The sequence below is a fragment of the Nesoenas mayeri genome, assembly GCF_963082525.1.
Source record: "Nesoenas mayeri genome assembly, chromosome: 1".
Classification (NCBI taxonomy): domain Eukaryota; kingdom Metazoa; phylum Chordata; class Aves; order Columbiformes; family Columbidae; genus Nesoenas; species Nesoenas mayeri.
The window spans coordinates 88,710,772-88,721,969 of record NC_137541.1 but is presented as its reverse complement, the minus strand read 5'-3'; the positions used below and the strand labels follow the sequence as shown (position 1 = coordinate 88,721,969).

Here is an 11,198-nt window from a genome sequence, read left to right as displayed (position 1 = left end):
CAGAAGCCATATTCAGGCTGACAAGCCTTTCCAAGGTATGAACATGAACCCTTTGGAATGTGCCCCAACAAGCAGCTTTGGTCTCTTCAAGAAGGACAGCAGAACCTGTTGATCCTGCAGAATGAGACGCAGCTTGGCTCTCCTGTGAGGTAACTGCCCAGACTGAGTTTCCCCTTAGAGCCTGACCGCATGGGCCTCAAGTCCTCAAAAGTGGGGGCAGCAGTACAATTCCCAGAGCTTGCTCCTGTTCAGGCATGAAACAACTTTGCATACACACCCCTGGGTGAAATATAAGGCACAATTTTATTTTCCCTCAACCCCCTTTCTCAGCTCATACCCACCACGATGCTGGATTCTGGCAGCGAGGCTATGCAGTGATCGCAGGGATCCTTGCGGTTTGTGCTCACACAGCAGTGAGCAGCAGTGCTCTGAGCTTGCAGAAGCTCATCTGGCTGCTCAGAGAGCCACTGTCCTGAGAAAACTCCTCTGCAAGTTGTTGCTGGCTGGCCCACCCAGACACTCTGAGCTCTCCTTCACTTGTCCACAGCATGACCAGTGGTGGCAGCCAGGGTGACCTTTGTGTCCATGCCCACAGCCTTGGTAGCCACCTGCAAGAGAAGCAGAAATATCAGCTCAACCCAAAATGGGCCAGAATATCCCAGTGTGTCAGAGGCTTTCAGAGAGTGTTTCAATCCCAGGACTTCTGTAAAACAGGAGGGCACATGCTGTTGAGAGCACAGTATATTCAAGGGCAAAATTGCCAGGACTCCATAAAGGACTCCATAAAGAACAAACAAGAGGGACCTCCCATTCCAATACCCGTTTCCCCAGATGAGTATTTCTGTCCCGTTGCCTGCTGAGTAATGCAAGACACAGGTCTGCAGAACTCCATGCCAGCTGCTAGTGGTGATGGCCAGAGCTAGATACAGATGAAGCAAGGGAAAAGTAAGAGGTCTGTTCTATACTAAAAACATGTAAAATACACAATGACACATGCAGGTTAAAGACGGGGAAGCTGGTTGGAATTAATAAGGGAGTTGAACTTGCATCCTGAAGGAGGACTGCAGTTTCTCCAGAGTACAGAATTGGGCATGACAGCTCTGGAGCAGGAACACTATAGATGCAGTGAGGCTTAGCCTGACTGAGGAGGGCTGAAAGACAGAGGTGCCCTGACCCATCTCCTGCACAGTTGGCTCAGGTCTCTGTCTATGGGGTGTGCTACAAAGCCCCTTAGCATGTCCTGCTGCAGTCGCATCCTACCAGAATGTATGTACATACAAGTTATCACAGTTCTGATGCATGTGCAAGGCAAGAGCTGGGCTAGAGTATCTACTCAGAGCTACCTACGCCAGATAGGACCAAAGGCAACAAACTTCATCATGCCAGCAGTGTGGGGAAAGCTGAGAACCCACCTGGCATTGTCCCACCACAGGCACAGCGAGCAGCTTTCTGCCCTCCACTTGAGCAGAATGTGCAGCAGTGAAACACACCCTGGTGCTCACGGAACTTGTTTTTCACCATCAGAGTGAACGGAGAGCCCTGCAGAGGACAAACAAGCAGAGAGGCTGCTGCAGTGGATGCTATCAGATGTTCTGTGTTTTCAAAAATGAACTGTGTGATCCTGCTAGTCAGAGATCACTCAGGCCAATCTTAAACTGCTAAGTGGTAGAGATAATCCTTAGAAAGATTTAAAGCAAATACTTGGAAAATAACAGTAAATAAAGAAAAAGCAGTGCAAGAGAAACAAGAAATGCTACCTGTACATGTTGCCCTTTCACGTAGACGCAGACAGCATACAAGCCTGGCTCCTCAGGGCTGTAGGAAATATGGTAGGTCCCATCACCATTATCACACACTGTTGGCATGACTGCGCTATGAACAGAGAGAAGCCCAGGAAGTCAGTGACTGGCAGGAAATTGCTCTGTATTTGAACCATTGTTTGGCCTAGATTTGTAGTTGGCTCCTTATCCTCAGCCTTCTTCAGGAGCTGTGGGTCTCAAGCAAGCTTAACAGGATGCACGAGCAATGCTCAAGCACTGAGTAGCTTTCACACACTCTTGCTACTGGGAGCTGCACTAATCATACAAAGGAAGTCACACAAAGCTAGCTGCACTGCAAGGATTTGTAGCAACCCTGGGCGCTGAAAGAACAGACGACAGAGAGCACACTTGAAGGTCAGATTATCCCATCAGATAAGAGCCCTCAGAATTGGGGTAAATTCACAGCTTCAGAGAGCAGTTACCACCAGAAAAGCCCCTGAAGAAGACAGGAGATAAATGGGGCATGTTTGGATCACTTCGACCACTGTCCCAACAGCGTTGACCCCATCTCTTCTCTTCAATGCTCTGAGGAGTTCTAGGTCCTTGCTGGTGAACTCTGCCTTTCCAAAGTGAAGCTCATTGGGTTTCACAAGGAAACTTGGTGGGCAGAGTGCCAGGAAGAAAGCATCAGCTAGTTACTCAGAGACTGACTGTCTGCTTCACAGAAAGGTGGAAAGTTTTCCACAGGCAGTTATCAGGCAGCTTTGCATTGAGGGAGGTCTTCTTCCTAATATCCACTAATTAGTCTTTTATGCCCACAACATGACAGTTTATAATCTTCCAGATTTACAGGCTGTATACCCCACCCCCCACCATTTCACATCAATACAGCTGCCTACATCATTTCCTGCAGTGAATCCTGTGGTGACACTTCACCCTCTTCTGTAGCTGCTGTGCCTCAAAGCCAGACGGCTTTCAGCAGCGAATGTAGCAACTGCATACACGCAAGAACAAGAAATCAAGTTAATGTGGCCACAGCGACCTCTATGCCACCAAGCAAAATCCACATAATCCTCATGTGCAAACCTTCCTATGTCGTACGTGTACCTAAAGAGAGAAAGTATACTGGAACAATGATGCTCTATTGATACGCATCTGTGCAGCCAGCACTGCTTCTGTACACCTTGTCAACATCTCTGCATAGCAAGGAGTTTTAGCATCTTGTCCCTTTTTCCATCAGGTCATCCCACCAACACAGTTCCTTGAACAAGTTATGCTAGCATCTTGTTCCAGCTACATTGTACGTACTATAAAACCAAATAGATGCTTTTCCTAAGCATTGACCCCAATTAGTTCTGCATTTGTGTCTGGCTGCTTTATAGTAAAAAGTGCAGCCTGGAAACAGTTACATTTTTTTTTTTTTTTTCTGATTAGCCATTTCCACTGTGGAAAGACTTAGGAGCTCAAGTTTGGTCTTCCCTGCTTCTGCTAAAAACCTCCAAACACACTAAAGTGCTCAATGGTTGCAACTACAACAGAAAGCACAATAAAGTCCTGACACAGATTCTTTTTCCCAAACACAAACTAGGCATTTCTATCAACTGTCAGGGCCTCCTGGGCTTGGTGGACTGTCTGACTCAGGATGGTCATTTTGGGACTGCAATGTTTTACGCTTACTAGGTGTTAACAAAAACAGGAGCCACGGCTGTCTGCTGGTAGGGGTGCAAAGGAGTAACAGCTCCCTCTGACAATATCTAACACTCACTGAGAGTTAAGTCCCAAATCACTCAATATAAGTCTGGGCCAATATTGTTAAGCTCCACACAACCAAATATAACCAGCAGGGAAGCACTGCTGTATCGATGGGAAGAATAGTAGTGCCTTTTCCCCTACAGATTCTGACCTACATGCTGAAGCATGTCCTCCCATCTGCCCCAGCAAGGAGGGAGCCAGGGTAAGGGAGGTAGAAAGGCAAACCCAGTGACAGGGAAGTTCTCAGGAGAAATACCCACCAGTCCCTCTTGTCCTTGTGGGTGATGGTGACCCTCACAGCCTCTCCTCCTCGCCCCATCTGCTCCCCCGTGGTGTCATTGCAGAGGAGGGTAAAGCCAGTCAGCTTGTTCTGACGGGCACTGTGAAGACCTGCAAGGCAGACAAACAGTACCAAAAACGATTCACATCAGCTGTGACTGCCATCTCCCACCTATTTTGAAGCATTGCATCCCCATCACAGCAGAGCCAGGACTCTGCTACTGGGGTGTACAGCTCCTTTCATTCACAGGGTAAAGTACATACATAACTGGGGATCAGGAGAAAGCAAACAGCCTTAGGCACTGAGAGATGTTGAGCAGGCTTAGCCCAGAGGTCCATATGGACCAGGGTGGTCTTCCTGCCTGCCCCTTTGAGCCCAGGTGGTATCTACACAGAAGGCTCAAGGTGCACCATGCAACCAGGAGGGAGGAGGAACAGCCTCACTGTGTGGGAAACAGCATTGTGGAGCCTCAGAGACCTTGGCACTTACAGTTTGGCATAGAAGGGATTGAACGAGCCCTGGGTCTGTCTCATCTGCCCTGTGCAGGCCATTACTGACCAGAGCTGGCTGTGCTCTGTGGGCTAGCCTGAATGTTATCTGTTTTCTGGCCCTACTCCAAGTCCTTAGTAAGCAAATACCCATGAAACCATTGATGCCAGTTATTCCCACGGCAAATTCAGGAGAAGCTGTAAGGGGAATGAAACAACTCAGCCACAGAGGGGATCTGCCTGAACCCATGCTGTGGAACAGCTGGGGATGCCAGGAGAGCATCATATGCTGGCACTGCAGGTGCCATTCCCGTCCCCTGAGTAAGCTGTGATCTTTGGCCTATGGGTTGAGCTTCTCACACCTCACCCCAGGCGGAGGTCAGTGATGTTGCAGAAGGCAGCGCCAGTACACTCTGTACATCTGGCTGGGGACAGCTCTGTGGCTCCCTGCCCAGTATGGCTCCCATAGGCCCTCAGCAAGCAATGCAGCCTCTGGCAGGGTTCTAGCTCTGCCCCTAGTCAGTGCCTGGACAGCACGGAGCCAGCAGTGCCTTAAGCAACACAGCACATGGGTACAGAGAACAGAGAGGTGACTTCAGGGAGCCCAATCAGCTGTTGCACAGCAGTCCATTACCTTCCCCATGCAGGGTACATCTGGCTGGATCAACCACTTTATTGAGAATGACCCCAAAAACTTCATAGCCGCAACACTGCCCTGCTCTCTCCCGGGGAGAGAACTGGATCCCATCATCCACGCTGGGCTGGGTGTTGTAAGCAACGCTGTTCAGCTTTGCCAGCCGGCTCCTCACCACCCCTTTGGTGATGAGGATCTCCAGGTCTGAGCCGCTCATCAGCAAGCGCTCCGTGAACTCCACGCCGGTCCTCATGTCCAGCAGCAGCTGCTGCAGCTGGGCCTTCCGCAAGAGCAGCATGTTTTCCTTCTGCACCTTCAAGTCCTCCAGCTGCTTCAGCAACTGGTCCCGGTGCTCTTCAATTGCTTTCACATAGCCAGTGGCAAACAGACAGATTTCTGCGGCCACAGCGTCTGTGCGACTGCGGATGGCACTGCCCATGTCATCAATTTGGCTGAGCACACCCTCTAGGGTGACCATGTGCTGCTGGGTGCTTTTCAGCAGCTCCCGCAGGGCATCCCCATGCCTGTGAATGGCATTGCCAGTGAAGTCATAGGGGTGCTGCCGGTGTCTGTCTACAACGCAATCCCGGCACACAGGCTGGTCACACTGCTCACAGAATAGCCTTAACTCCTCTGTGGGATGAGAAGGGCAGAAGAGAGGCTTCCCAGCCTGGCTGCAGTCCTTGGTGTTCTCCAGCTCTGTCACAGCATGAGAGGCTGTCTTCTTCTGTCTCCTAGAAGGGAGCAACCACAGATCACTTTGTGCCTGTTGGATATGAAATGCAAACAGCTGAGACCCCTTGTGAACGCCAGTCTGTACAGACTGCAAGTCACAGTGTATGCTGCTCTCTCTAGCCTCTACTGAAATCCACTCTGCATGAAGTGACTCGTGGTCTCCTGAGGACAAGCCTCCACACAAAAGAGGACAGCATCCGCAAGCAGCTCATTAGAGGCTGCTCTCAGGCTCCCTGCACGCAGTCAGCACTATTTTCAGACACAAGAATCGTGTGCCCCACCATGGCCACACACAGACTGGGGAACAGGCTGGCAGGCTGCTACTGCCAGCAGCTCATTCATGGAGCCTGACAGAAGCGGGATATTTGCAATTACCCCCAGAACCCACTATGACAGAGGCAGCAGGAGGGCAAAGAGCCCTGCAAAGTGAGAGCTGGCAGGAGGTATCTCCAAACAGAATCGCTCACTGACAGTCATTTCTGGAGAGGAATGGGAGATGCCAGGCTCCTCAGCCATCAACTCACTGATTTTCACCAGCTTTAAGTTCGTTGAGGTTAAATGAGCTCTAATATCCACTTGGGGAAAATCTAGTTCAGGCCACTGCCAGAAGACAGCCTGTCATTAAACATTAAATATTTCAAAAGTCGAACTCCATCTCCTCTGGCTGCCAGCTTGGTCCTGCTCAGAGAAGACCGAAGATGGGACACAAAGGACCTGTTATGAGCCAGACACCCACCATGTCACAGGGCAGCACAAGAATATTTCAATTTTATGCAGTTTTGAACACTGGGAACTAGTTATTGAGCAGGATGTAAAAGCCTCTCTCCTCCATTGTACCCTGCACTAATGACTTCTGGCACTTGTGATGGGAGCTCCAAGTCATAAGCAAAGATACACTCTAAGGACCAAGCTTTATAGAGTTGCTCTGGCAACACAAAGCAACCTCACCACAGGGTAGGACATGGCCCTTATACTACTCCTTTAATTTCCCACTTATCTCCCTTGGGTCCAGCACATTTTCAAAGCCTTCTAGCATTATTTGCATAACGGCTTTCAGATTCACACTTTCCTGACTTCAACCTAAGACCTCTCTCACTTATTCGAAGGAGCACAACAGTGGCACTCAGATCCTTGGAAATCTTGCCTACACACCAGGAAATAATTTCAAAATGGTTTTCACTGGGTCTTGTTCTGCTCTGCTATCAACTGAATCAGGTGCAAGTCTGCAGATGCTAGAGGGGTGAAAAAATGATATCAGTAAAAAATGCGGGAAGCGGGTCATGGGGACATATTTGCTACTGCTTCATATCTTCTGCAGTTATTTCTGTCAGTGCAGCAGACTGCTATTCAAGGTCTCGGTTTATCACTCTCCAGCAGCTTGCATGAGTTATGAGGCATTAGCTAATCAGAATGGTATGCTGAATATTAGAGCCTGGAGTGGAAAGGTAACTAAGAGTCTAAGCCATTTTACCAAAGGCACCAGTATCTGCAGGGGGGCAGGGAAGCAAGGAATATGCCTCAGTTCTTTCTGGGGAAAGAATTTGCTAATCAAGTGGAAAGGAACAGCAAATATGAAAGGATTAACCCAGTCTAAGAGGCCTCCCTGGCTAGTGTTCCTGGGCATTTGTCTGACCTTGCCTGTCACCTCCTTGCTTCAGAAGACCATTCAGACTTCCCGTCACTTTTCTTCCCTAGTGCTGCCTGTCCTTTGCCCTGCTCACAGGCTACTGCAGCCACCTCCTCTTCAGCTCCTACCTCTGTTCCAGGCACCTCTTCTTCCTGCCTTACTGGCATGACCCTCTCTGAGGTACACAGCTCTCTTCTGCTGTCACTTCTTCAGGTTTTCTGTATTCCAACAGAACTAAATGCTGCAACACCAGGCACACTGCGAAGCAATAGTGTTACTGCTGTAGGCTCCCAGCCTCACAGAAATGCTGAAAATGTACACACGGGACACAACTGTAAACAGGCACACATACAGGTCGATCATCAGGAGGCAGCAACCACAGTAGGCAGGCTAGTGTCAGGACTCCCACTAATCTCCTTTCACTTCACCTAAGGGTGCCTTTGCACATACACAAAGTAAACATTTCTGGAGGTGAAGAGAGGCAGACCAGCAGTTTAACTTCCCCATTTTCCTTAGGAGATGTGCCTCCTCCAAAGTGGGACAGCACAGCACATGAGGCTCTCCATCCAGCATCTGTGCCTGTTGGAGTGCTGCCAGTTTCCTCACCCAGTGATGCTAAACCGAAATGCAAACCGCAAGCAGCTACCACCACAGGCAAAGGGCAGCCTGAGTTTTGACTTAAAGGCTTTGCCTGAACAGGGCTGCCCAGCCTCCTACTAGCAGCTTTGCTGGACGCCAGCTGAGTACATAGCACATTTTCAAAGCCTTCTAGTATTATTTGCATAACAGCTTTCAGATTCACACTTTCCTGACTTCAACCTAAGACCTCTCTCACTTATTCGAAGGAGCACAACAGTAGCACTCAGATCCTTAGAAATCTTGCCTAGACACCAGGAAATAATTTCAAAATGGTTTTCCTTGGGCCTTGTTCTGCTCTGCTATCAACTGAATCAGGTGCAAGTCTGCAGACGCTAGTGGGGAGAAACCGCTAAGGACTGAACTGGAGGATGCAGGTTTACCCCTCAGGCTAGCTCTGCCTGCTGCACCCAGCCACACGCTGCCCTCCAGCAGCCCGAGAGGGGAAGGAAGGCCGCCCCGCACACCCCGTGGCCAGGTGGCCCCGTGCGGGCCGGGCCTCGCCGCCACCCCCTCACCTCACCTCATCTCACCTCACCTGTGCGCCTGGCAGCAGAAGAGGCAGAGGTCGGCCCCGCACGTCAGGCACCGCCTCACGGCCGCCCCGTCGACGCAGAGGTCGCACGCCGCCGCCGCCGCCCCGCCGCGGCCCAGCGCCAGGTAGTCGGGGGTGAGCTGACCGACGCCGCCGGGCGGCAGCGCCACCTCAGCGTCGCACACCGGGCAGAGGACGCTGCGGGCGGCGGCCGGGCCCGGCTCCCCCAGCGGCCCGAGCCGCCGCAGGCAGGGCGCGCACAGCGAGTGCAGGCAGGGCAGCAGCCGCGGCGACACGCAGGGCTCGGCGCACACCGGGCAGCGCGGCCCGGACGCCATGCCGGCAGCCCCGCCGCCGCGGCCCCGCCGGGCAGGGACGCTCCGCCGAGCATGGCGCCGCGCACCGCCCCCCGCGCCGCCCCCGGCCGTTGGGCGCGGGCTGCCCCGTTGCTAGGGGAGACGGCGGCTGGGGGGCTGTCGTACCCCAACCGGCGCCGGGCCCGCTGAGAGGTGCCGGGGCTGCGGTGTGAGGGGCGACGGGTGTGCCGGTGCGGCCGGGGCACCCGCTGGCAGCTCCTCCGGCTCTCCTCCAGAGGGACGGGCCAGGCAGAGGGGTCTCCACAGCCCGCTGTCATGGAACCATGGAGTGTCCGGAGTTGGAAGAGACCCACAAGGATCATTGAGTCCAACTCCTGTCCCTGCCCAGGACAACCCCACAGTTCACATCATGTGTCTGAGGGCTTTGTCCAGTCTCTTCTTGAACACTGTCAGGCTTGGGGCCGTGACACCTCCCTGGGGAGCCTGTTCCAGTGCTCCACCACTCTCTGGAGGAAGAACCTTTTCCTGATGTCCAACCTAAACCTCCCCTGGCACATCTTCTGCCATTGCCTCGGGTTCTGTCACTGGTCACTGAAGAGAAGAGATCAGCGCCTGCCCCTTCTCCTCTCCTTGTGAGGAAACTGTAGATCTTGATGAGGTCTCCCCTCAGTCTCCTCCAGGCTGAACAAACTCAGTGACTTTAGCTGCTCCTCATATGGCTTCCTCTCCAAACCCTTCACCAGCTTCGTGGCCCTCCTCTGCCTGCTCTCCAGTAGCTTTATATCCTTTGTCCACATCCTCCTTGGTGAGGCACTGAAGAGCCTCTCCCGCTGCTTGCCACCTCTGACAGCTCCTGTCTTTCCTGAGCCAGTCATCTGGGAAACCACCCCCTTCCTCCACCCACCCTGGGTAGGTTTTGTTTTTCCAGTTCTTCCCTCTCAAAACACTGAGGTTATCCACCTGATGGAGCCTGCATTTTTTTGCAGACCGTTTGCTGGTGCACTGGATGCCTTCAGGCATTCATAGTTTTTCCTTCTGATGACCAATGAGCTTGCTGAACAGCTGAGAAGCAATAACAGCAAAACTGGAATAGGAACACAGCCTGGCAACACAGCCAGGCTTCACTGTGACTGCCCGTGGAGATTGACTGATTGTACTGATTCACTTTGCCTGGGAATTATGAATATTGTAGAAGGCAGGCTTTGAAATCAGAATGTCAAATCCTACATGAAGCTTCTTGGACTTGGATGGTATCTGCAAGATTGCTTTTGTCAAACTGATTTCTAAGGTCATCAATTTTTTTTTTTTAAAAAAAGCTTGTACCTACAAAACCATGTTGACTAACACAAATGATACTCCCATAGTGTGCTGCATTCAGCCCTTAATGACTGACCTTTGTACCAGCTTCTCCATTAGATTGCCTAGGACCATGCCTATCTTATCTGTCCTATCCTGCTGCCCTTTTGAATGCTAGTGTGATATAACCACCACTTGAGACTTCTGGATTTTAAGTTTCCTAAGTGGTATTAAAAATCAACAAGCAGGGGAGATCTCCACTTACGTTTTTTTAGGACTGCTGAGTGCAAATTATCTAAACCTACTGATCTGTAAATACTTAATGGATGTTAATGCCCCTCTGATGCATAATGGCTTGACAAAGACATTGCCTGCTTTGTGCAACACTCTAAAACATTTCTGTGTCTTTTATGTTTACATACAAGATAAAGGTTTTAGATCACAATCGAGTGTTTACAACTTTGAAGCCAATCAAAAAAGAAATATTTCCTAGCAGCCTGCTTCAGATTAACTCTTAGCAAGTGAAGTGGTTGCTGTGGAGGTTAGAGAAAATCAAAGTTGCAGTAATTGTGAGACAAGATGACTTGATAATATCAGAGAGGAAAGACCGTTTCTTTTAATCATGCTGATGGAAGAAACAGCAAATGACATGGTAAGCCTGGCTGTGGGAAGAAACTGGGAGAAGAATTATAACATCATCCTTGCGTAGAAAAGGCAAACTACCTAGAGAACAGCAGCATCTTCCGTTGCTGCAGAAGATGGTGAAATAAGCCTTGGCTGGCAATTGCAGAGGAAATCTGAGGTTCAACCCCAGCTGATCTGATCTGATCATCTGCCCTGAGGCAGGACAGGACAGATCACTGCTGAGTAATGTCTCCTTGAGTCATCAGCATGCAGCAGTAGCAACCTCCATATGACTAGAGGAAGCTGCAGTGAAATGGGCTGGAGAGAATGGTCACGAGAGCTTCACAAGACTCAGACAGAAAAGAGAAGTGAAAGTTCTGGAAAAAAAAAAATGACAATTGGGAGCTACCTTAGTACAAGCTTGTGCTTCAGTTTTGGTTACTGTCGCCATAATATTGCTTTCTTGGCTATTGCCAGTCAGTGGAGGAAGCCCCTATGCCACCAAGGCCTAAAC

At 50.7% G+C, this 11,198-nt stretch overlaps 1 protein-coding gene across 1 annotated transcript; it reads right to left on the bottom strand.

The window, feature by feature from the left end:
- Window positions 1-456: 456 nt before the first annotated feature.
- Window positions 457-8,785, bottom strand: TRIM45 (tripartite motif containing 45; the record flags this gene model as incomplete). Its single annotated transcript, XM_080362463.1, has 6 exons — window positions 457-608; window positions 1,413-1,539; window positions 1,758-1,872; window positions 3,773-3,902; window positions 4,915-5,648; window positions 8,451-8,785. 6 exons carry the CDS (start codon window positions 8,783-8,785, stop codon window positions 457-459), a joined length of 1,593 nt encoding a protein of 530 aa, XP_080218589.1.
- Window positions 8,786-11,198: the final 2,413 nt, after the last annotated feature.